This window comes from Chiloscyllium punctatum, chromosome 8, assembly GCF_047496795.1.
Source record: "Chiloscyllium punctatum isolate Juve2018m chromosome 8, sChiPun1.3, whole genome shotgun sequence".
In the NCBI taxonomy this organism is placed as follows: Eukaryota; Metazoa; Chordata; class Chondrichthyes; order Orectolobiformes; family Hemiscylliidae; genus Chiloscyllium; species Chiloscyllium punctatum.
In genome coordinates this window covers 76300278-76326759 of record NC_092746.1, presented here as the reverse complement: position 1 = coordinate 76326759, position 26482 = coordinate 76300278, and the positions used below count along the sequence as shown (strand labels likewise).

Genomic DNA, 26482 nt, shown 5'->3' with positions numbered 1-26482 from the left:
TCTGGGGCAGAGCATTCCACACACCCACCACTCTCTGGGTGAAGAAGTTTCTCCTCAACTCTGTTCTAAATGGCCTACCCCTTATTTTTAAACTGTGTCCTCTGGTTCGGGACTCACCCATCAGCGTAAACATGCTTCCTGCCGCCAGAGTGTCCAATCCTTTAATAATCTTATACATCTCAATCAGATCCCCTCTCAGCCTTCTAACCTCAAGGGTATACAATCCCAGTTGCTCCAATCTTTCAACGCAAGATAGTCCCGCCATTCCAGGAATCAACCTCGTGAACCTATGCTGCACTCCCTCAATAGCCAGAATGTCTTTCCTCAAATTTGGAGACCAAAACTGCACACAATATTCCAGGTGCGGTCTCACCAGGGCCCTGTACAGCTGCAGAAGAACCTCTTTGCTTCTATACTCAATTCCTCTTGTTATGAACGCCAGCATGTTATTAGCTTTCTTCACTGCCTGCTGTACCTGCATGCTTGCTTTTATTGACTGATGTACAAGAATACCTAGATCTCGTTGTACTGCCCCTTTACCTAACTTGCCACCATTTAGGTAGTAATCTGCCTTCCTGTTCTTGCCACCAAAGTGGATAACCACACATTTATCCACATTAAAACTGCATCTGCCATGCATCTGTCCACTCACCTAGCCTGTCCAGGTCACCCTGTAATCTCCTAACGTCCTCCTCACATTTCACCCTGCCACCCAGCTTTGTATCATCAGCAAATTTGCTAATATTACTTTTAATACCATCATCTATATCATTAATGTATATTGTAAAAAGCTGGAGTCCCTACTACTTTACTACTACTGAATTCTCTGCTATCAATATCTTGGGGGGTTCCATTGGCTGGAAACTGAACTGGACCAACCAAATTCAAGTTAGAGTTTGGGAATTCTGCAGTGAGTAACTCACCTCCTGACTCCTCAAAGCCTGTCCACCATCTACAAGTCTCAAGTCAGCAGTGTGATTGAATACGGTCTATCTGCCTGGATAAATGGCATTCCAACAACAGTCAGGACATTGGACACCATCCAGGACTAAGCAGGCTGCTTGTTTGGCCCTGCATCCATCATCTTAAACATTCCCTCCCTCAAGCATTGACACACATTGGTAACAGTGTGCACCATTCTGAAAAATGCATGGCAATATTTCACCTTTCCACAGCATCTTCCAAAGCATCCACCACTTACAAGGACAAGGGCAGCAGGTTCATGGGAGCACCACAATTTGCAAATTCATCTCCAAGCCATGCATCACCCTAATTGGATCAATATCACTGTTCCTTCATTGTTGCATAGTTAAAATTGTTGAATTCCCTTCCGCATAGCACTGTTGGTATACCAATATGGACAATGGTTAAAGAAGGCAGCTCACCACCATTTCCTGTAGGGAATTTAAGGATAGGCAATAAATTTTGGCCTAGCCAATGATGCCGATTTCCAGGGAATGAATAAAATAACATCATTACATAATGAATGGTGAAGTTATCAGCGGCTTTTGAACTTACTTGTCAAAGGAGTCCTGATTTCAGACTAGGAAACTCAATGTTCACAATCTTTTGATATGCAGTAAACCTTGTCTCCTGACAAAACAGGCTCAACTCTATGGAAATAGTTGGGCGATAGGGGTGGGTGCTCTAAAATGATCACAATGCAATAAGCAAGGGCATGATTGCTCCACATGTAGGCTGACTACCCACTCCCTTAATCTGAGGCCATAAAAATCCCACAACATGGAAATACTTGTGTGAATCCTGGGATTTGGTCACATCCACCATTCATAAATCACTTCTAACCCAGAAGACATGCCAATGATCCAAAATGTCAATCCTTTTCCCTTCCACCAGCTCCTCAGCCACATATTCATCTGCTCTATCCTCCTATTCCTATACTCACTAGCTCGAGCCACCAGGAATAATCTAGACATTATTACCCTGGAAGACCACCTTTTAAAATTCCTGCCTAACTTACTATATTCACTCCTCAGAATCCTTTTCACTTCCTATGTCATTAGTTCTACAATGACCTCCAGCTGGTCCCTCTCCCTCTCCCCTATTCTACACGCTCTCCGAGATATCCTTGATCCTGGCTCCAGGGAGGCAGCACACCATTCTGGTATCTCACTGGCGGCAGCAGAAACTTCCGTCTGTATCTCTCAACAGATAGTCCCCCATCAGAATCAATCGCTTGGAACCTGGCATACCCGTCATTACATTAGAGCCAGTCTTGGTACCCGAAACCTGGCTGTCAGTGCTACATTCCCCTGAGAGTCCATCACCCTCTACATTTTCCAAAACAGCATACTTGTTTGAGATGGGGATAGCCACAGGAGACTTCTGCACGACCTGCCTCCCTCTCCTATCTTTCCTCGAGGTGATCTATCTACCTGGCTGTATCTTTGGTTTATCTCCCTCCCTGAAACTGCCATCCATGACACTCCCTAGCTCCTGTAAATTCCTCATTGTCTCTAATTGCCTCTCCAATTGATCCATGCGATCTAATAGGTTTCACAACCAAACACAATTCCTGCAGACATTATCATTAGTAATATGGAAACTCTCCCTGTTCTCCCACATCGAACAGGAAGAGTGCATCACTACTAAAGGTCAACTTTACAGTTTAACAATCTAACAGACTGAAAATAGCACAGACCTACTGCTCTAAAAACACTGCTCCAAGCTAGCTTAGTACCTATGTTTTTATATTTTTAAAGTTTAATCAAGAGACAGATCCCAATATAAAACATAAAATCAAAAGGAACCCACTCTGCTCATGACTGTAGATTTACAAAAAATAATCTAGCCATTTAGCTACTCCCCTGCTGTGATCTCCCACACAGGTTTCTTCAAAGATCAGTTATGAATTTTGTTGTTGGGTTAATTTTTCTTGAGATGAACTCCAAAGTCCAGAGATACTGGAAATCAAACAGCAGAGGGAGTAGTTGTGAAAGTTCACTGCTGGGTCAGACAGCAGTGTAGGTTTCTTTCTGCATATGAAACACTGCCCATGTGAATAACTACCTTTGTCTCCCTTCCTCCTGTTTAAAGTGCCATTGTTTTGACCTTTTTTTCCCTCCAAGTTCCAAAACAATGCAACAGCTTGTAAAACAGTAATTATTGCTCTGAAAATTTGAGGAGCTAGGCTCCAACACTGAAAATATCCCAAAAAAGGAGCAACTCTTACAGCCACAATGTTTTCCTGTCCTCATATTGGATTACCCCTAAACACCTTCTTCACTTTCCTACATATGTGACTCCACTTTTAAGGAACTATGAACCTGCACTCCAAGGTCTCTTTGCTCAGCAACTCTCCCCAGGACCTTTTCATTAAGTGTATATATCCTGCACTGATTTATTAACTCACCTCCTAACTCCCCAAAGTCTATACACCATCGACAAGGCACAAATCAAGAATGTGATGGAATACTCCCCACTTGCCTGGATCAATGCAGCCCTAACAACGCTGAAGCTTGACACCACCCAGGACAAAGCAGGCGACCCTAATTTGCACTATATCCACAAGCATTCACTCCCTTCACCGCCGACACTCAGTAGCAGCTGCGTACACTGTCTACAAGATGTACTGCAGAAATTCAACAATGATCTTCAGACATCACCTTCTAAACCCACAACCACTTCTATCTAGAAGGCCAAGGGCAGCAGATTTATGGAAACACCACTCCCTTCAAGATCCCCTCCAAGCCACTCACGATCTTGAAGTGAAAATATATCGCCGTTCCTTCACTGTTGCTGGGTCAAAATCCTGGAATTCCCTTTCTTACTGAATTGTGGGTCAGCCCCAGCACATGGACTGCAGCGGTTCAAGAAGGCAGCTCAGTACTACTTTCTCAAGGGCAACTGAGGACAGGCAATAAATTATGGCCAGCCAACGACGCCCACATCGCACAAAATGAATAAAGAGAGGAGGCATGAACAACAGTACCAATAACACCAGTCACAAGAAAAGGACTTATATTTCCTGCAAGCACTCCGGGCCATTTCATAACCTAAGTCTTTTAAAAATAGCTTTTCACTTTAATATGAGCTCTGTGTGAGATATATTTCAATTCTAGATTTGAAACAAAATCAAATAAATAAACGGTGCACACAGCTGATATTGCTCAAACTGGGTGGAAGCCAATTATTGGGATGTGATTTTGTTTAGAACAGAGTGGGATGGGATAACCATGGAACTATTTATAACAATTTAGATTTACTGCAATTAGATAAAGGAAAAGGAAGCTGTCAATTAAAGGCCAACCCACCCTGGCATAATCAATCATCAAACTAAAACTGAAACAGCCCTTTTCTTTACATTGTTGAAGTAAGCTACCCAACATCCTGGACCACTGACATCATAACTCACTGGAAATGAACTTGAACAGAGAGTTACAACTTGAATTAAACAAAAAAAAATGATTGCAACTAAATACCCTACACTGTTAACAAGCACTTGAGACCGTGTTGCAATATTATCTCTCCTGTCCTGGAACAAGTGGGAAAGGATTGCATAATTAAAGTTAACATAAAATATACTCCAAACTATTGCACAGGTGCAATCCTTGGACTTCTTTTATTTTCAAAAATTTAATATCTTCTGTGGCCCAACATTTATGCTTTTACAGCAAACAGCACATGGTAGTGTGGATGAGCAGAGGGATCTTGGTGTCCATGTACACAGGTCTCTGAAAGTTGCCACCCAGGTAAATAGTGCGGTGAAGAAGGCATATGGCGTACTGGCTTTTATTGGTAGAGGAATTGAGTTCCGGAGTCCTGAGGTCATGTTGCAGTTGTATAAGACTCTGGTGCAGCCACATCTGGAGTATTGTGTGCAGTTTTGGTCGCCATACTATAGGAAGGATGTGGAGGCACTGGAACGGGTGCAGATTGCCAGGATGTTGCCTGGTATGGTAGGAAGATCGTATGAGGAAAGGCTGAGGCACTTGGGGCTGTTTTCATTGGAGAAAAGAAGGTTTAGGGGTGACTTGATAGAGGTGTACAAGATGATTAGGGGTTTAGATAGGGTTGACCATGAGAACCTTTTTCCACGTATGGAGTCAGCTATTACGAGGGGGCATAGCTTTAAATTAAGGGATGGTAGGTATAGGACAGATGTTAGGGGTAGATTCTTTACTCAGCGAGTCGTGAGTTCATGGAATGCCCTGCCAATAGCAGTGGTGGACTCTCCCTCTTTATGGGCATTTAAACGGGCATTGGATAGGCATACGGAGGATAGTGGCCTAGTGGAGGTTAGGTGGGCTTGCATCGGCACAACATCGAGGGCCAAAGGGCCTGTACTACGCTGTATTTTTCTATGTTCTATGTTCTACTGAACATGCTCAATGATTGAGTTTCCACAGACCTATATAGTAGAGAATTCCAAAGATCGATCATCCTCTGCATGAAGAAATTCCTCTTCATCTCAGTCTTGAATGGCTTATCCCCTATTCCAAGATTATATTCCCTGGTTCTATATTCACCAGCTTGAAGAAACAAGCTATCTACATTCAAGCTGACATGCCCTGTTCACATTTTGTAAGCTTCAATCTCGTATTCTTTACAATGCTAGAGAATGCAAACCCAGTTTCCTCAGTCTTCCTATTGGATGACTATTTAAGTCTGAGAGGCAGATTTTTGGTACTGAGGGAATCAAGGAAAATAGGAAGCTGGTGGGAAAATGTAATTGAGGTAGACGATCAGCCATGAAGGTACTGAATAGTCCAGCAACTTCGTTGGGCATCTGTTTTACTCCTATTTCCTATGTTTTATGTTTTTAAATCAGACACTAACAGTGCCTTTAGGGCCTTGATTTAAAGTTAACACTGGTCAACTGCTTTCACAGTGCTTGGAAAACTCAGACATAATACAAAGACAGGAACAGCTAGTTCAAGCACAAACATACCTTTTGTTGCCTTGCTATATAATGAGCCAGAAGAGGCAAAAGTATTATCCCCAGCCCCTCAACTAAATCCTACTGTCACAGTCAGCCAACACCTCCAACCCAATAAATCCATGATTCCAGGCCTTATGCACAATAATTTCTCTTTCCTTCACAGCTAGTGGCCTATTTCACTGAAGCTCTTTGTCCCAAAGACTAGTACCCACCCACCCACGTCAACCTCTTCGATGCTGGAATCTTGCTGTAATGGGTCAGCCCACTGCCATTGACTTTCCCACCTAGTAGCTAACCAACCAACCAACCAAGCAAGAAATGATAATGAGATCCTGCAGTTTGATTGAGCAGAACATCTGTAGTCCTGAGATTTCCAGGATCTTCCTCATTCCCACCCTCAACTTTGCTTCCCCTCTAAATACTGGCATAAGAACACTTCCCAAAAGAAACACAGTGGTCAGTCACTGATCAGTCTACAAAGATCAGTCTACAAAGGAAATAGTTGAATGTTATTACTTTGTTGTGATAAAAGGAAGGTTAAGCCAAAAGTTATAGTGTTGTATTACATAAACAAATGGAGTTCAGCTACATAATCACTGCTTTATTATATTTCAGCATATTTTCTTCATCTGGTTTCCACATCTGTGAGTTTTTGAAACCATTAATAACATTACTGATATTTACAGCTGCTTAAATGTGGCAATAAGGAGAATGTTAATTCTGAAATTAAAATCAATTGATCAATACTACTGTAAAATATAGAAACATATATTTGTGTCTAGTCAGATTTAATGGATGTCAGTGCTGTGTTAAACTTCCTACATTTGTTATTCATGAAACTTTCATCCTATTGAAGTCTTTTTTTCTGGAGAACTAACACTTTACAAATGTAAGTATTGAGTACAATAGTAGGGAAGTCATGCTGAAGGCTGTATTAACCACAGAATAATGTGAAGAACTGCAGATGCTGGAAATCTGAAACAAAAACAGAAATTGGTGGAGAAACTCAGCAGATCTGTGGAGAGAGAAACAAAGTTAATACTTTGAGTCTGGTGATCCTTCTTCAGCTTTCTCTCCAAAGATATTGGTAGGCCTGCTTAGTTTCTCCAGCAATTTTTGGTTTTGTTTCTGTATTAAGCTTCTCAAGTCACAATTAGAGTACTGCGTAGAATTTACTGACTCCCTCGAGGTTGTTTGGAGGTCAGGCAGCATCTGCTCAGGTGAAGAAATATGAGGTGAAGGTCACTATCCTATTGTCCTCTGACTAGTCTTGGAATGAGAAGTCTTTAGAATGGCCTTGCCCATAGGTCAAAAGAGGACCTTAGGTGCCATTTAAGAGAGACAATGCAATAATATAGTATGATTCATATTCTCAAGGTATCTTAAATCATAATCAATAAGTTATTTCTTAATTATTGCTATTAAGTAGTTAAATGAGCAGCTATTTTTGTTCCATGAAAGAGTGCTCTAGAACCCTGCTTTTGCCTTTTTGCATTTTGGTCCGAACTTCCAAAGTAGGATTTATGTTGTTCTTCCCCAGTTAATGATCATCTTATGTGAAGTTTAACCATGGGTGGAATCTCCTCCTTCCGAGATAGTGCAGGGAGGGCAATATAATCAGGCAGGTGACATTGAGGAGATAGCTTCTGCCTTCTTGCTATCACAAGAATTGGTCTTCCCACCCAAGCACCTTATCAATGGTCTTCAGGAAGTTCATCTCTACCCTATCGACTGTGTTGTCCCTGTGCAGAGCTTCTGTTACTTCCTTAAATAATTCAAACAAAATAAGGCTAGTTAATTCAACAGATGCTAAAGTTAATATTTCTTCAAAATTTTGAACTATCTAGTAATGGAAATAGTAGCATACTTATAGAAATGGAAATGCTACTATTTTCATCACATTCTCCATTATTAAATATTTTCACACTATGTTAACTTTTGGCAACAGTATAAAATGGTGACATTGGACAGCCTGCAGTTACATCATTCTGCCAAACTTGCTTTGCATTGCTTAAGCATGCATGCGCTGCGAGAACAAATGACCTTTATCCAGTTTCCAAATAGGTGAGGAGAGAAAGCATATACTTACCCCCGAACATAGACCTGAGCAACTGCACTGACATTGATCTGCACTTGGACCAAGTTGCTGCTTGAATTATCCTTATTTGAACTGAAATATAAGGCAGAAAATAAAACTCATTCAACAAGGGAAAATCTATCTTTGAACAGCAGAAATCAGAATTTGGGCAAACATTAAAAAACATATGTTGCAGGAATTTTAGCTTGTATGAAAGTTTTGTTGCCAGTAAAACACACAAAAAGTAAAACCTCAGAGAGTTAATTGTCAGTTGATTAAGTGTTTATTATCGAATAAATATCTATAAAAGAATGCTTTAAGCACCAAAATAGCATTACAAGTCATTAATATTTATTGAGGTGAAGGAAGAAAAACAATGACTCGAGTTCAACTTAACTCCCCTGTATCCTTAAAGGGAACTTCAGACCATATTTCATGGCAGATGACCGAGTTATTTTTATTGTTCAGAATATTTATGTTGCTAAATCATTATATTTCAGCAACTATAAATATGAAGGTTGAAACAGGTTGAAGTCACAAATTTCCTCCAATCTTGACATTTTGAATCAGTCCATTTTTCAACCTTACTTCCAACAGAATATGAAAAGCTGAAGCTACAAAATGAACAAATCCTATTTATCACTTGTGCAGAATAATCATTTAATCTCTGGTTTCAAAAGTTTTTTTTAAAATGAGCCACAAGTTATCAGTACCACAATTAAAAATAAAGGCAGTTCAATTAAAATATTCAAAATCAGATATGCAGGTTTCAAAGAAAGTTAGCCTTAGTATATAATCAGTGAGGAGAATGAGAATTAAGAGGAAGAACCTTATAGGGGCAAAAACGATAAGGTCCATAGTGAAATTTGTAGTAGAAAGAAGTTTAGGAAGGCCTATCTTGATGTTAGGTTTAATTTGTTGCATCTTTTCTGCACTTGCAGAATGTTGAGGTGAATTTCTCACAAGACAACAATATATTGTCAATTAAAGTAGATTATTACTTGCAAAACACTTTGTTGATGGCACAACCATGACTTAATATTCAGATTCCTACTTACTAAATGTGCAAAAGTGATTGGAGATTGAGAATTCTCGAATGGAAGTCAGTGATTTTTGGTCAAGTCAAGGGAGATAGCTTTTGCTCAGTAGGTGATTGCACAGTCAGTTAAGGACAGTTTCTGATATCAGTCCAGTCAGGAAGCTACTCAGGTAGGTCAAAGTCAGAATATGATCTACATTAGGAGTGAGAAGTGAATGTTGGACAGCCCATCACCGATCTTGACTCTTTTTGTCCTACTAGGGGCTACTTTCCTCCTGGAGTGAGAGGTAGCTATTCAGGGAGATGGATGTGGGTAGCTTGGCTGTTAATTTTGGTGCAGATGGGGAGATGTCCTGACTGAGTGGGTAGGCAGTGTAGAGGGTAGGCAGGGTGACTGGTGTTGAGGGTTGGGTGGGTGACAGTGAGTGAAAGTAAATGTTATGGCAACAATGAAAGTGGGAGGGCATGAGCCTGGCTGATAAGCGACACAGTGGGTATGAAGTAACGGAGAGAAGATATTGGCACTTATGCCAGTGGAATGGAAAAGATCATTGACCATCTTCCTACATTGTTGGCATTTCTCCAGATGCTGACAATGTACTGACCCAGCTGGCAATCTCTGACTAAGTTGGCATGGTCTGATATTATGGCCTCCCATGCTGTTCTTGGAGAAGGACAACACGCTTGTGTGCCAACTTGATTAGCAGGAGTTTAAGTCCCTGCCTGCAGAATGGGCCACCAAATTCCCCCTGTCTGTCATGTCCAGGGCAAGACTCAAGAACTGTGATTGGCAGCTCTGGACTCTCAGTGCTTTTCCAGGTGCACAACAGTCTTTAGATGCTGATCAATTCTGGGATATCCCACCAGTAACACGGTGTCCTAGGAATAGTATATGGTAAAAAGTGGATAGATTCAGATGAGAAGGAACCATAGGTATGGGATTAGTAGTTATTGAGGTGAGGAGAAAATGAGGACTGCAGATACTGGAGATTGGAGTCAAAAAATGTGGTGCTGAGAAAGCACAGCCAGTCAGGCAGCACCTGAGGAACAGGAGAGTGGATGTTTCGAGCATAAGCCCTTCATCAGGAATGTGGTGGGGGATGTGGTTGGCCCAAGGGAGCTGAGAGATAAATGGGAGGGGGGTTGGTGCTGGAGGGAAGGTGGCTGGGAATGTGATAGGTGGATGAAGATGGGGTGTGATGATGATAGGTCAGAGTGGTGGGTGAAGTGAATAGGTGGGAAGGAAGATTGTCAGGTAGGACAGTTCAAGAGGGTGGTGATGGGTTGGATTTCGATCTGGGATAAAGTGGGGGGAGAGGAGATCAGGAAACTGATGAAATTGACATTGATCCCATGTGGTTTGAGGGTCCCAAGACGGAAGATGAGGTATTTTTCCTCCAGTGACGGGCGAGTAGAATATGGCGATGGCGGAGGCCCGGGACTTGCATGCCCTTGGTGGAGTAGAAGTTGAAGTGTTGGCCACAGGGCGGTGGGGTTGTTTAGTGATGATGGAGCATGATGCATTGTATTCGGAGGTTGGTGAGGTGGGAAGTGAGGACTGGGGGGGCAGCCCTTGCTTCAGTTGGAGCGGTGGGTTCAAGGGCAGAGGTGGGCCTCCCCCCACATTCCTGATGAAGAGCTTATGCTCGAAACATCGATTCTCCTGCTCCTTGGATGCTGCCTGACCGGCTGTGCTTTTCTAGTGCCACACTTTTTGAGGTCATGAGGTAAGTTTGTTTCAAGAAAATTCACAAGGTGTTGCAGTGAAAATCTCTCCAAAAAAAACTCAACATAAATGACAGCGAGAAAAACACAAACGCTTCAGCTTAATATGTACAGTTTACATTTTCTTCACATATTGACATGAAAGCAAATTTTATCTTGAGAACTTCCTGAAAGTTCAGGTGCATTAGGACAAGCTCTTAAGAACATGCAGCTTAACAGCCAATGAGAAAATATTATCCTACCTGTCCATTTTCCCTCCCACCTATCCACTCCACCCTCCCCTCCGACTTATTACCTTTACCCCCACCTCCATCCACCTATCGCACTCTTAGTTCCCTTGCCCCCAGCTCCCCCCCCCACCCCCCCCCCAATTTATCACTCCACCTCTGAGGCTCCCAGCCTCATTCTTGATGAAGGGCTTTTGCCCGAAATGTTGATTCTTCTGCTCCTCAGATGCTGCCTGACCTGCTGTGCTTTTCCAGCACCACATTCTCGATGATGAACAATCTTCTGTTAAGTTACCACTTATTTGGTGTATATGTGGGTTAATATAGCCATGGAGTGCAGACTAGGTGAAAACAGAACGAAAATGCAGAAGATATACAGCAAGACATATCAGCAAGATCAGTAAGCTGTCAGGAAGGAGAGATCACATCTAGAGTGAGTCACAGCTCAAATGTGTATATCGTTCAGAAATTTGCAGGCAGTGTGGAAATTTGGTGCAGCAAGTTTGGGTGTTTTTTGCTTGCTTTTTTGGCTCATAGTTTGAAAGGTTTTTGAAGCACAGGGTCAGGGGCCCAGAACAAAAGAATGGCATCACAGGTAAACCCTAAGTTCATTAATTGGTGATAACTAATAATTTGATTATTGTAACATTAAAGTTAAAAATCACATAACAGCAGGTTATAGTCCAACAGGTTTATTTGGAAGTACTCGCTTTTGGAGCGCTGCTCCTTTGTCAGGTAGCCAATCACCTAGCTACCTAATGAAGGAGTAGTGCTCTGAAAGCTTGTCCTTTCATATAAATCTGTTGGACTATTACCTGCTGTTGTGTGATTTTTAACTATGATTATGATGTGTTGCTTTCAGATTGAAGGCAAATAGGGGAAATATTTATCGGCTACAAATGGTGTGGGCCAGGCGATGTGTTATAACTGCATGAGATGGGAGCTGATGGACCCCATTCTTGTTCATAGTGACCACATCTGTAGCAAGTGTTGGTTGCTTGAGGAACTCTGGCTCAGGGTTGATTAGCTGCAGCCTGAGCTTTGAACACTGCAGCACCCCAGGGATGGGGACATAGAACAGAGAACATATAATGTTACAATGCAGTACAGGCCCTTCGGCCACCGATGTCGCGGCGACCTGTGAAACCAACCTGAAGCCCATCTAATCCACACTATTCCATTATCATCCATATGTTTATCCAATGACCATTTAAATGCCCTTAAAGTTGGTTGTTACAGGCAGGGTGTTCCACGCCCTTACTATTCTCTGTGTAAAGAACCTACCTCTGACATCTGTCCGATATCTATCACCCCTCAATTTAAAGTTATGTCCCCTTGTGCTAGCCATTACCATCTGAGGATAAAGGCTCTCACTGTCAACCCTCTAATTTTCTGATCATCTTGTATGTCTTTATTAAGTCACCTCTCAAATTCTTCTCTCCAACAAAAACAGTCTAAAGTCCGTCAGCCTTTCCTCATAAGAGCTTCCCTCCATACCAGGCAACATCCTGGTAAGTCTCCTCGGAACCCTTTCCAATGCTTCCTGTACTATTGCAGGTAAGGCATTGCATACCCTTACTTTGTCTACAAGCTTCCTACAATACAGTGGCCAGAACTGTATGCAGCGGCCAGAACTGTACACAATAGGCCAAGTGCAGCCGCACCAGAGTTTTTTTTACAGCTGCAGCATGTCCTCATGGCTTCGAAACTCAATCCCTTTACCCATAAAAGCTAATACATCGTAGGCCTTAACAACCCTATCAACCTGGGTGGCAACTTTCAGGGATCTATGTACATGAACACTGAGATCTCTCTGCTTATCTACTCTACCAAGAATCATACCATTAGCTCAGTACTCTCTGTTCCGGGTACTCCTTCCAAAGTGAATCACCTCACAATTTTCCACATTAAACTCCATTTGCCACCACTCAGCCCAGCTCTGCAGCTTATCTATGTCCCTCTGAAACCTGCAAAATCCTTCGGCATCGTCTACAACTCCACTGACCTTCTTATCATCTGGAAATTTACTAATCCATCCTTCTATGCCCTCATCCAGGTCATATATAAAAATGACAAACAGCAGACAAAAAACAGATCCCTGCAGTCCACCACTAGTAACTTAACTCGAGGAAAAACATTTCCCATCAACCACTACCCTTTGTCTTCTTTCAGCTAGCTAATTTCTGACCCAAACTACTAAATCACCCTCAATCCCTTACCTCTGTATTTTCTGCTATAGCCTACCATGGGGAGCCTTATCAAATGCCTTATGAAATCCGTATATGGCACATCAATCACTTTACCCTCATCCATCTGTTTGGCGACCATCTCAAATAACTCAATAAGGCTTATGAGGCACAGCCTACCCTTCAACAATCAATGTTGACTATCTCAATCAAATTATTCCTGTGTGGAGGAACAGAGGGATCTTGGGGTGCAGGTACATAGATCCCTTAAAATGGCCACCCAAGTGGACAGGGTTGTTAAGAAAGCATATGGTGTTTTGGCTTTCATTAACAGGGGGATTGAGTTTAAGAGTCATGAGATTTTGTTGCAGCTCTATAAAACTTTGGTTAGACCACACTTGGAATACTGCGCCCAGTTCTGGTCGCCCTATTATAAGAAAGATGTGGATGCTTTGGATAGGGTTCAGAGGAGGTTTACCAGGATGCTGCCTGGACTGGAGGGCTTATCTTATGAAGAGAGGTTGACTGAGCTCGGACTTTTTTCATTGGAGAAAAGGAGGAGAAGACGGGACCTAATTGAGGTATACAAGATAATGAGAGGCATAGATAGAGTCGATAGCCAGAGACTATTTCCCAGGGCAGAAATGGCTAACACGAGGGGTCATAGTTTTAAGCTGGTTGGAGGAAAGTATAGAGGGGATGTCAGAGGCGGGTTCTTTACACAGAGAGTTGTGAGAGCATGGAATGCATTGCCAGTAGCAGTTGTGGAGGCAGGGTCATTGGGGACATTTAAGAGATTCCTGGACATTCATATGGTCACAGAAATTTGATGGTGCATACATGAGGATCAGTGGTCGGCACAACATCATGGGCTGAAGGGCCTGTTCTGTGCTGTACTTTCTATGTTCTATGTTCTATTCCTTTCTAGATGATTGTAAATCCTATCTCTTATAATCATTCCCAATTGGATCTAATCTAAGCTAAAAACTTTACCCACAACCAAAGTAAGGCTCACTGGTCTATAATTACCAGGGTTGTCTTTACTCCCCTTCTTGAACAAGGGAACAACATTTGCTATCCTCCATTCTTCTGACACTATTCCTGTAGACACTGATGATATAAAGATCAAAGCCAAAGGTTGTGCAATCTCCTCCCTAGCTTCCCAGAGAATCCTAGGATAAATCCCATCTGGTCCAGGGGACTTATCTATTTTCACACTCTCCAGAATTGCTAACACCTCCTCCTTATGAACCTCAATCCTGTCTAGTCTAATAACCTGTATTCTCCTCGACAACATTGTCCTTTCTCCTAGATGTTGTGTTTCAGCAGACAGTCACACCCCTGAGATTAATTACCTTGAAATTGGTCAGTACTTAGGGACAGGAGGGTTTGACAATGAGGAAGGCAGGTTGAGAAATTGAGGAGTGAAGGAGCCTCAACTCTTGAACTTGTCTATAAAGTTTGAGATTCTTGCTCTTTGTGTGGATGAGAGTGAGAGCTATAGGAAGGATGAGAAAACTGGCCATAGTGCCATGGTATATACACCATGGAGTCACTCAAGGTGTGGAGAAAAGAGAAATGTAGTAGTAATCAGAGATGGTATAGTCAGGGAATAGACACTGTTCTGTGACCAGGATCAAATGTCCCAAATGGTGTAAAAGCAAATTACTGCGGATGCTGGAATCTGAAACCAGCTTTGACAAAGGGTCAGTTAGACTCGAAACGTCAGGTCTTTTCTCTTCTTACAGATGCTGTCAGACCTGCTGAGATTTTCCAGCATTTTTTCTTTTGGTCCCAAATGGTGTGTTGCCTGCCTGATGCCTGGTTCAGGATTTCTCATCTGGGCTGCGCAGGAACTTAAGAGTGGGAGGAGAAAGGTCCAGTTGTCATGATCCATGTAGGTAGGAATGATATAATTAGAAGTTCGGCTAAGGGAATATGGGCAGCTAGGGCCTAAATGAAAAGCTGAAACAAAAAGGTAATAATCTCTGGATTACTACCTGAACCAACTGGAAAATTGGCACAGGGTTAACAAGATTAAGGATGTAAACAAGTGGCTTAAAGGTTGGTGTGGGTAAAACAGGTTTGAACTCATGGGACATTGGGACCAGAAGTGGGGAAGGAGAGAGCTGTTGCACTGGGACAGGCTGTGCCTGAATCATGCTGGAATCAGAGTGCTGGTGAATCACAGAAGTTGGACTGTGGATAGGATTTTAAATTAAACAGTGGGCGGGTGTTCACGTGCATGGAAAATAATGGAAAATATTAAAGGTGGGGAGGGCTCAGCAGTGATTACTAAAACTTCCAGTCTGTTCTTCCATGGATCAGTGACAAAGACAAATTGTTGCACATCAGCAATACATACCAGTCTCATACCAACTAGTTACAGTAAGCCTCAAGTACATTATATCATTATAATCTCTAGTGACAACTGAGTAAGAATTTAGCTGAGGAAGACTGGCAGGTAGATGGAGGGACCACCTTCATTGATCATATCCTTACTGGATAAGGTCTTAGCCACTTTTTAAAAAAATTTGTAACATAAGAAAGTCGTGCCAATTTGCAACTTGACAAGCATATTATTTGTATTATTTACACATTAGTTACCAAAGTCACCAAGTTCCTAATGTCACTTTGTCAGCAAGCCACTCCATTTAGCACCAATTTGCACTTCTTTGCACACACTACATTTGGTTATGCAATCAAGGTCTTCAGCGACTTGGCAACTTCAGTGATATGTGAGGCATATTACATCGCTTCACAAGGAGAATCCTTCAAACAGTTTCAACAGGTTGACTGATTTCATCCACAATTATCTACAGGGGACTATTTTGCGCTTTACTGATTTCTTTTCAAAAATCTGCAGCTACGTGAGTAAATTTGTAACTCACCTTTTGATCTGCAGGTCAAAGCTGATGCTGGCATCTGCTGTTTCCAAGTGCTGAACAGAAAAACGGAGCCCCATAGACAGCTGGCAAAGAAATGGATCAAAGCATTAACCATCAACAGATGCCGGAGTTACAGTATGGAATTCTTACTGGGGAAAACAGTTATTGGCCAGAGCACCAAAGAAACTAAATCTTACCAAGAATCTTACTTCAATGAGTAGTGAACCTATTAATTCATGCTGATGAGGTACCTTATCATCCCTTTTTACATTAATTTTAGCTGTTTTTCCTGCTTCCTCTAAAATTTTATTAATCATTACTCAACAGCAGATTAAAATACCTTGACAGACTTTATACAAAAATACATTATGGGATCCTATGCATCACCTGTAAATTCAGGGACAGTTTTAGTCTGTACGACCAGCCACAAGAGAGTACATTTTACAAAGTTTAACACCTGGTACAAAACTTTGCCAACTAAGTGTGAAGCTGAGGAATCTAAGTACAGAGGCAGCCTCAAAGACTGGCCAGGATTTCTTTCATTCACTCAGATGTTGTGGGCGTTGCTGGCTGGGCCAACATTTAGTGCCCTGTCCCTAGTTGCCCTTAAGAAAATGGTGGTGAGCTGCCTCTTGAACCATTACAATCCATGTGCTGTAGGTAGACCCAAAATGCTACTTACTGGGGTGAGTTTGAGGATTTTGTCTCAGTGACACTCAGCGATATACTTCCATATCTGGAAGGTAAGTGACTTGGAGGGGAACATGGTGGTGTTCCTTTGTATTTGCTGTCCTTGTCCTTCTCGATGAAAGTAGAATTAGAAGGTGCTGTCAAATGCTGCTCCTGAGCATTGGTAGTGGATTGAATGGATGCTTGTGAGTGTGGTGCCAGTCTGGCAGGCTGCTTTGTCCTGGATGATGTCAATTTTCTTAAGTGATGTTGGAATAATGCTCATCCAGGCAACTGGGGAGTATTCCATCACAGTCCTGACTTGTGCCTTGTAGATAGTGGATAGGCTCTAGGGATTCAGGAGGTGAGTTACTTGCTGCAATATTCCTAACTTCTGACCTGCTTTTGCAGCCACACTATTATATGACTAGTCAAATTCAGGTTCAGGTCAATAGTAACATCCAGGATGAAGCATCTTATGAGCCTGATGTATTTCGTGTCCAAATTCCTAATGCCATGCTTGATGGATGAAGCTCCATACCTATAGGATGAGCTGATAAATCATACCTTCTGTCTCTACTTAGAATTTGGCAGAGACTACAGCACAGAAACAGGCCATGTGGTACCACAGCTTTATGCCAGTGGGTGTTTCATATGAACTTCCTTCCACTCTCTTTATCAAACCTTATCACCATCCTTCTATTCTTTCTGCCCTGCTGTGCTTACCCAGTTTTCCCTGACATACATCTATGTGACATTTACCTATGCAACTTCCTTGTGTTATAGTATTTCATTTTCTTATCACTCTTTGGTTAATGATTGTTTTACTGAATTCTCTATCAGGTTCATTAGCGACTACCTTTGGCCTCTTGACTAAGTGAAAGCATTTATGTTACAATTACCTGATTATCCTACATGGCTTTAGAAACTCCAAATGTTATTATTTAACCTTCTGCATTGTAGAGAAACATACGCTAGATGTTCTGCCTTTTCTTATAATCCATCCTCTTAGTCCTGTACCATCTTTTGTATCTGTGTTAGCACCTTCTCCGGCACCCTATATATTTCTTTTATTATTTAGACACAAAACTGCACACAGCACAAGTTAATTGACAATTTTTTGCTTTTTAGTTTGCTTTCTCTAGAACAGCTTAGTTTATTTCCTTTAAGATCTTATTGTTACTACTTTTAAGGATTTATTTTTCTTTTAGACTCTAAATAATGTGTGGTTTCCTTATTCTTCTCTGGCGTTCGGAGCAAGGCACAGGCATGGATAGAGGACTGGCTGACTGGCAGCGTGGGGAATAAGTGTCTTTTTCAGAATGGCAGCCTATGACTAGTGGGGTTCCACAGGGGTCTGGGTTGGGACCACAACTATTCATGTCATACATTAATTATCTGGACAAAGGAACTGAAGGCATTGTCACTACTTTTGCAGATGACACAAAGATAGCTAGAGGGACGGGTAGTGTTAATGAAGCAGGGATTCTGCAGAAAGACTTGCCAGTCTAAGAGAGTGGGCAAAGAAGTGGCAGATGGAATAAAACATAGGAAAACATGAAGTTATGCATTTTCAGTAGGAAGGATAGAGGCATAGACTATTTTCTAAATAGCAAAAGGTTTCAGAACTCTGAAGCACAAAGGTGCTTGGGAGTCCTAGTTCAGGACTTTCTTAAGGTTAACATGCAGGTTCAGTTGATGTTAGTAACTCAAATACAATGTTATCATTAATTTCAAGAGGGCTAGGATACAAGAGCAGAGGTGTACTGCTGCGGCTGTGTAAGGCTCTGGTCAGACTGCTTTTGGAATAAAAGGAAGGATGTGCTGGCCTTGGAAACGGTCCAGCAAAGGTTTACAAGAATGATCGTGGGGATGAAAGGCTTGACATTTGAGGAGTGTGCCTGTGCTTGGCGCTTAGAAAGATGACAGGGGTTCTGACTGAAATTTACAGAATACTAGGTGGCTTGGATAGCGTGGATATGGAGAAGCTGTTTCCACTAGTAGGAAAGACTAGGACCTGAGGGCACTGCCTCAGAGCGACGACCTCTTAGAATCCCTACAGTGTGGAAACAGGCCATTTGGCCCAACAAGTCCACACCGACCCTCCAAAGAGTAACCCACCCAGGCTCATTTCCCTACCCTATTACTTTACATATTCTCCCATTAATGCACCTAACCTACACATCCCTGATCACTCTGGGCAATTTAACATGACCAATTTACCTAACCTGCACATCTCTGGACAGTGGGAGGAAACCAGAGCACCCGGAGGGAACCCACACAGACACGGGGCGAATGTGCAAACTCTATGCAGATAGACACCCGAGGCTGGATTTGAACCTGGGGGCGCTGTGAGGCCACAATGCTAACCACTGAGCCACTGTGTCACCTAGAGGGTAGTTAATCTGTGGAAGCCAAGTCATTGAGTGCATTTAAGACAGAGATAGACAGCTCCTTGATTGGTAAGGGGTTCAAGGGTTATGGGGAGAAGGCAGAAGAATGTATTTGAGAAACAATTAGCCATGGCTGAATAGCAGAACAGACTCAATAAGCTGAATGGCCCCATTCTGTTCCAATATCTTGTGGTCTAAATTCCCAGCTAAGTCAATTGTTTTTAAGGAAACAAAGATCAGACAGCTGCAGATCATTATATATCTAATAATGGCCCCAGTGATTGGCATAACCAGGGAAACTTAATTAAGTGATAATCCATAGATGATCACTTGAGTTAAAGTACTTTGTGATCATGTACAAAAATTGGCTCCCCTTTTGCTTCCATTCATTTGGGTTCCAGCACTTGTGTTTGTGCTATCCTACTCTTAGTCTGTCTATTCAATCAGCCATAGCAAAATCTCCACAGCATGTGTGCTATGATGTAGAAGTAAATTTTATCTGGTGGAGACCTTTTGGTGCAACATTCTCAGATTTTCAAAACTTCCGCAGCCCACAATGTATACTGTTACTGATCTGTGCGAACATTATATATTTGACTCAGGAACTAATGTAAAGTTCAAAGGTCAGTGATTCATTTCTCCACACTGAAATCAAACAGCTCAATCAGTGATTCACCCTTTGACCTAGTTCTACAAATGTTCAGTGATACAGCACTGGACCACCAATAGTTCAAAAGGAGCATCAATTCTTTTAAAAGGCAAATTCACTAAAAATAACAAAAAAAAGCATTATGCCCAACAGTTTCACCATCAGCGCAGCTCACATAGAGAAACATTCAGTGACAACAATAATACTTAATTTTTCACTTTCTACATTGAAGTTGCTACCAGTTGTGGGAATTGGCAATAACAAGCCCAATGCAGTTAGAATTTCCAGTGGGCATTGGGACCTTGGTGTCAGGTCAATGTTGGTGATGCACAACCAACTCTGGTGATTAGTGCACTTGTGTGCAGCCATCTTTCTTCATTAAAGACTTGAAGTGGATTCCTGATCTTTTAGGGCCGGCCAAAGGGTCCACAGTAACTATCAGGCTGGCAGTCCCATCAGGAGAGATAGCATGTAGCTGAGTCAGAAAGGTAAGCACATGGGCACTCCTTAGTTGCCTCCAGGGAAATCTATAACTGAATGGCTCAAAGCCAGTAGGGCCATTAGCATGGATGGGAAAACCACTGTGCAGGCTTTCAAAACAGTTTCAGCCTTATGTCTCCATGGCTTCTCCAGTGGTGGGAAACTAGTGATATAATTGCAAAATAAATGACAGTGTGCCCTCAACATCATTACCATGGAGACAGGAAAACTGAGCTGTGAGTTTTTTCCACTGCTGGCACCTTGTGTTCCTTGCCAACCCTATCAATATATGTTACTGGGTATAGGTTGGATATTATTAATCCTCCTTTTTTTTGCTTTGTTGTGGGCCTGCACTATTTGGTATCAGAGTATCTACTATAGAATATCCACAGCAGATGGACGATGCTTAGACACCAAGAAGATATATTGCATGATAGTAATAAATGCAGCTACATCTAGTTGGGAGGGATTATTAGGACCTTAGGAGCTGGTACAGAGCCATCTCCCAGTGGAATTTAGGGTAGCACTCACTGTGTCGACCCACAGACAGTTTGTGGTATCAGCTGAATGGGTGAAACCAATGTAACACAAACATTAATCACTTCAGCAACATTACCTTATATAAAAGATACCTAACACATACATTTAATTTTTATCTATTAAGGTTGGTTGCAGAATCATCTGTAGAATATGCTCCAATAATCTAGTTACACAGATTGAAGGTTAAATAGTATTTTAAATATATCAAACTTATGACATTAGTCTGGATTTTTACCTGGCCTGCTAGGAGTGAATAAAAATTTGTGAATAGCCTGGATCTTATGAGTCCATTGTATTCAATTCCTCAGTCCATTTGTAGTGTCATTGATATATTCTCTTTCTGGAATCTACCTGTTTTACTGACAAGAAACTAGTCTGTCATTGGACAGTCAGTAACTACAAAAAAACCAAAAGAACTGCCAATGCTATATAAGTGAGAATCAAAAACAGAAATTGCTGGAAAAACTCAGCAGGTCTGGCAGTATCTGTGGAAGAAATCAGAGTTAACGTTTCGGGTCCAATGAACCATCCTTAGAACACTACACAGAAAGCTGCATAGAGACTCAGTGCATGAATCACAGAAACTATCATTCAAGAAATAGGGAAGGCAAATGGAATTTTGGCCTTTATTTCAAAGGGAAATGAGTATAAAAGCTTGTCAAAGGCATTTTATGTAAAAAAAAATTGCTAAAGCTATACAAGGCATGAGTCCGACCACAGCTGGATACTGTGAACAGTTTTGATCACCTTCTGTAAGGAAAGAGAAACAGGCATTGGAGGCAATCCAGAGAATGTTCACTAGGTAATGGTTGGTTTGGAGAGACTTTCTTATAAAGTGAGCTAACGTAGATTGGACCAGGACTTATTGGACAGGAGAAGAATATGAGGAAACCTAACTGCAATATGAGCTTAACTAGACAGATTCAGAGAAATTGCTTTCCCATGTGGACGATTCTACTACCAAAGGACATAATCTAAGTTAAGTAACTCTATAGAGGCCTGTATCCCATCACCAAGTCATTATTTATTTACATGGTCCTTGAAACTGATCCAGCTTCTTCAGAGCCAGCTCTCAGAGTGAACAGAACCTCTGACACTTATCTGTCAACCAGGACCCCTAATTGGACTAGATAAACAACCCCAATCAGGGAACTCATATTCTATCAGGTCCACCTGGCTGACCTTGTTACAATCACTACACTTAGGATGAGATATCTATCTGATGAGGAAAGGATGAGCAGATTGTGCCTATATTCATTAGAGTTTAGAAGATTGAGATGTGACCTTATTGAAATTTGTAAGAGTCTAAGAGAATTTGACAAGATAAATCCTGAGAGAATGTGTCCTGTTGTGGATGATTCTAGAACTTGGGGACACAGTTTAAAAATAAGGGTCAGCCATTTAGGATGCAGAGAAGGAGGAATTTTGTTCTCTTAGCGGAGTTATAACAATTGTTAAGCTTTGGAATTTTTTTAACAGTCTAACAATAAGATTTACAGTCTCATTATCATATCGAAAGTATCACCTGACTTCTTGGAATGCCTCAGAGAACAGTAAAGTCTGATTCATCAAACTCCACATTTAAAGCTGTGCTAAACAAGTTTTTAATTTACAAGAGTGTCAACTATGATGCAGGCAGGGTTGAGGGGGCAATAGGCCATCAGACCAACTATGTGTGTCTGCATGGGTTTCCTCAAGGTGGCCCGGGGTTCTTCCCACATTCCAGGCTAGGTGGATTAGCCATGCAGTGTTGCAGGGATTGGGGAGGGTCATGTGGACTCAGTGGGCTGAATGGTCTGCTTCCACACAGTAGGGGTTCTAAGGTTCTATGATCTTACTTGCCAGTGGGGCAGGCTCGAGTATTCAAATGGTGTACTCCTGCCCCTATTTCTTGCATATGGCAGCACCAGGGATAATCTTGTTGGGGTGGAGATTGTTGAGGGGTGGGAGTTTGGGGGTGTTAAAGGTGTGGTAACATTCTGCCAATAAGATTTACAGTCTCATTATCATATCGAAAGTATCAACCTGACTCCTTGGAACGCCTCAGTTAAAGCTGGCGGTGAGCATGCAACATTAACACATGGCATACTCTCAATGGAGCTTTAAGCATATGACACAGCATCATAATGACTGCAGTAATAAGGGACAAAACTGTATGAAAAAATGTGTTTGCTAAATTGATCCTTGGTTTAGGAACAGAGAAGCAGTGTGTTAGTTTGTGATATCATTCATTAGTGATATGATGATGCAATCCATACTAAAAACATGAAACTATGCATTCTATAAATGCTTAAGACATCCAAAAGTCTTCTCTCTGGTATTTCAGGAAATAATACAACTTTAAACAAAATGACAAAACACAAACTATTACTTTCAAAAACAACCCTCCAAAAGGGAATTGACTTTCAGCTTTTTTTCAATGTATTAACATTGTTATTCCATTGCGCTTAAAAAAATTACACAATTCAGAAAAGGTATGTTACTTACATTGGTTCCAGCTGTCATAGGATTTCCCAGATCACAGACAACCATTTGAGTTGAATTGTCCACTTTATAGGCACAGCTGAGCTTGCTCAGTGCCTGGGAAGAAAGCACAAGAATATACAAACTATAAGAAGTTTTGCACAAATATTCACCTGAGATAAAAAGCCTGCAATTAAAATGTTTGAGGCTCATTTTTATTTATCTTTACCACCCAAAAACAAAGATGTTCCCCCTCCTCCACCAGAAGCTGTACGTAGAGATAGATACCTGTATAAATAATTATAGTTCTCATGTCACGCTGAATGTTCTGGGAAGAACAGAAGTCTCTTTCAAAAGTCAGAAATGGCAGTGAGCCCCCTATCAAAATCAAGTTCCCTTCAGATGGCAGAAGTCCAGCCTGCCAACAGCTATTGGTTTTTTTGAATAGATTAGAATCCCTACAGTGTGAAATAGGCCCTTCGGCCCAACAAGTCCACACCGACCCTCCGAAGAGCAACCCACCCAGACCCATTCCCCTACATTCACCCCTGACTAATGCACCTAACACTACGGGCAATTTAGCATGACCCATTCACCTGGCTTGCACATCTTTGGATTGTGGGAGGAAACCGGAGCACCCAGAGGAAACTCACGCAAATACAGGAAGAATGTCAAACTCCACACAGACAGTTGCCCTCAGGGGGTGGGGGTGGGGGGGGAATTGAACCCAGGTCTCTGGTGCTGTGAGGTAGCAGTGTTAACCACTGAGCCACCGTGCCACCCCAAATCAGAGACTGGCAGATATTCTTCAGTGCTAATGTGAATAAGGCTGGTGGTGGTGCTGCACTCATCAGAAGCCTAGGAATGCTGTGAGACTGCAGACCAAACCTCAGACTGATGGCAGAATGGGGATTTCTGGGTGGGGTTTACAAGAGGGTGGTGGTGGGGCTTGACAGGCAAGGGCAAGGGGCGTAACGTTCTGGCTCCCCCCGGTTGATTTGATCTAGCCATCATACTTCCAGTCATGGAAGGATGCCTTAAATCCAGGCCACAGACAGGGAACAATGGTGAAACAGATTTAGAGAGCGGATGTATGTAGCTCTCAGAATGGCTGTGTACATTCATCCTCACAAAACAGCAAAGAAAGACTGGAATAGTGGATACAAATGCAGCAGCTCTTCCACATAAGTCCAAAAACTTTTGTCTGCACTAGGAATGAAAATGCAACCTGAGATGATTATTTGTTTTCTATGAGCTCTGAGTATCTGGTGCTCAATTGGTATGCTGACATCTAATCCCAATTTACATCTTTTTCAGGGCATCCACCAGCCTTGCAGACAAGTGGGGGTGAATTGCCCACAGTGTTAGCAACCTCAACGAGGCCTGGAAAACTGGGCGTAACCCCATCTCGGTCAGTTTGGAGATTGTGGGATTTCATGTCCCATCATGAGGTTATGGCTGACATCCTGTCAAAGGATGGGAGCTTGGACTCATTGAGAGTAGTGGCCTCTGGTAGGACTACACCTGGAAGAACAGGACGCAGTGATGAACGCTATCCTAACAGCATGGTGCATAGTGTCAGAGGTCTCTGAAGCCTGTCAGGCAATCCGTGACAATAGAAGGGTGATCGGGATTGCGAGTTTGGTTTTGGTGAGGGCTGAGGTGTGTTGCCAGAGGAAGAGCCATTGCTACTAAATGTGGGAAGAAGTGGTGGTCGGAGCCCAACACAAGTCTACAGCCATGCTGTCATCTGGCGTCTCCAAATGGTAGAGCATTGGTAGAGCACTGGTTGTAAAATTCATGGCAGGGAAGAAGGCTGAGGGTACTCCATCCTCATCTTCCAGGCCAATAGCCCCACTCTACCCGACCTCCTCCTCTTACCCCCTATCCTGTCTAGATGTCTCTGGAGGGCTGGTAAAATCCAGCACAAACGTGGAACTCTTTCCACAACTCAACAACAGCTTGTGTAAAACAGGGCGCCAGTGGAAAAAGCAAAGTTGATCATTGTCAACCATTGCACTATCAATCCTTGCTTCTGTACTTACATGTTGAACTTTATTTTGAAAGGAGGATGATTATTGATCCTGTGCAAACTATAAACATGATACGTTAATACACAGAGATGGTTTTAAGTAAACCATGTCACTTTATAATTGTGAAATAATTGCTCTTGAAATTCAATTCCTGAACATAAAAAGGCACAATTCTGTTAAGCATCTGTACTCCTGCTCAATTTTGCACGCTACTTCAAATTTCTTCTCTCAAGCCACACATATCCAATTAATTTAATGTTACAAATCCAACAGTAACAATAAGGGAGAATCTTGGATTAAAATGGTCCCCAATGTCATCTTGTATTGATCACCAACTTTAAGACTCTTGCGAGCTTTTTGTCTCAAGAAATCCATTTAGAATAACTGTTTGACAATTTGCAAACCACAGCTATCAGACAAATCAGACATTGTGTCTTCAGTTCTATTACCTCATTGTTGCGTATAACGCCAATGTAATCTGCTTCAGATGGTATAATGACATTGAGTTCTGCTTCATATGCTCCTTCTCCTTCATTCCTCCCATTTATGATTAAAGTGAGAGGATTCTCATCTCCAAATATTAACTGTTGTCTATCACTGTGAAGCAGAAGAAGGTGAAGTGTCAATGTATTTTAATCTTTCTCCTCTCTTAGTCAAACTGACAGTATGCTATCAATCATAAACACATTCCACAGATGTTAAAGGTATCATTTCTTCGGTCTCTTACTGACAATAAAAATGATCACAAATCTGTCATGATGAACGCCCATGTACTTGACTGTAAGTTTTACATGCTGATAAGCTTCAGTGATATGTAATACATACAAAATATTCAACTTACGGGGTAGCTGAAAGTTTAAGTGCTGGGATGCAAACATTGTCCTTTCCACAGTCTAGTAGAATGTGTGCCTATTGAGAAAAGAATAATAAACTCTAGCATTTGGTTTAAAGTTTTGTATCAGTTATAAAGGCTGGAAGAATAATTCTAATATTGTAAATAAGATCCATAAACAAAAATTTAAATTGTTTTCAAAGCAGCAGAAAGAGTCAGGCTCAAATTGATGTAAGAATATAAGCACTCTGATCCTTCCATAATGCAAGGAAATTGCTTAAACATGTGTTAGTTGGCTAAATGCCAAATATTAGAACAAATACATCTAAACAATGCATTTGACTATCTATAATACAACATATTAATATTCACCCCTGTA

General features: G+C 41.8%; 1 protein-coding gene across 1 annotated transcript in view; it reads right to left on the bottom strand.

Annotated features, from left to right (window-relative positions):
- Positions 1 to 26482, bottom strand: part of itga8 (integrin, alpha 8) — a 219569-nt gene that overhangs the window by 63092 nt on the left and 129995 nt on the right. Inside the window, exons 19-23 of the mRNA XM_072575823.1 lie at positions 26113 to 26180; positions 25721 to 25868; positions 23263 to 23355; positions 16048 to 16127; positions 7992 to 8072 (exon numbers count right to left, since the gene is read on the bottom strand). Coding sequence (XP_072431924.1) covers positions 7992 to 8072; positions 16048 to 16127; positions 23263 to 23355; positions 25721 to 25868; positions 26113 to 26180 — 470 coding nt within the window. The remainder of the gene's footprint in view (positions 1 to 7991; positions 8073 to 16047; positions 16128 to 23262; positions 23356 to 25720; positions 25869 to 26112; positions 26181 to 26482) is intronic.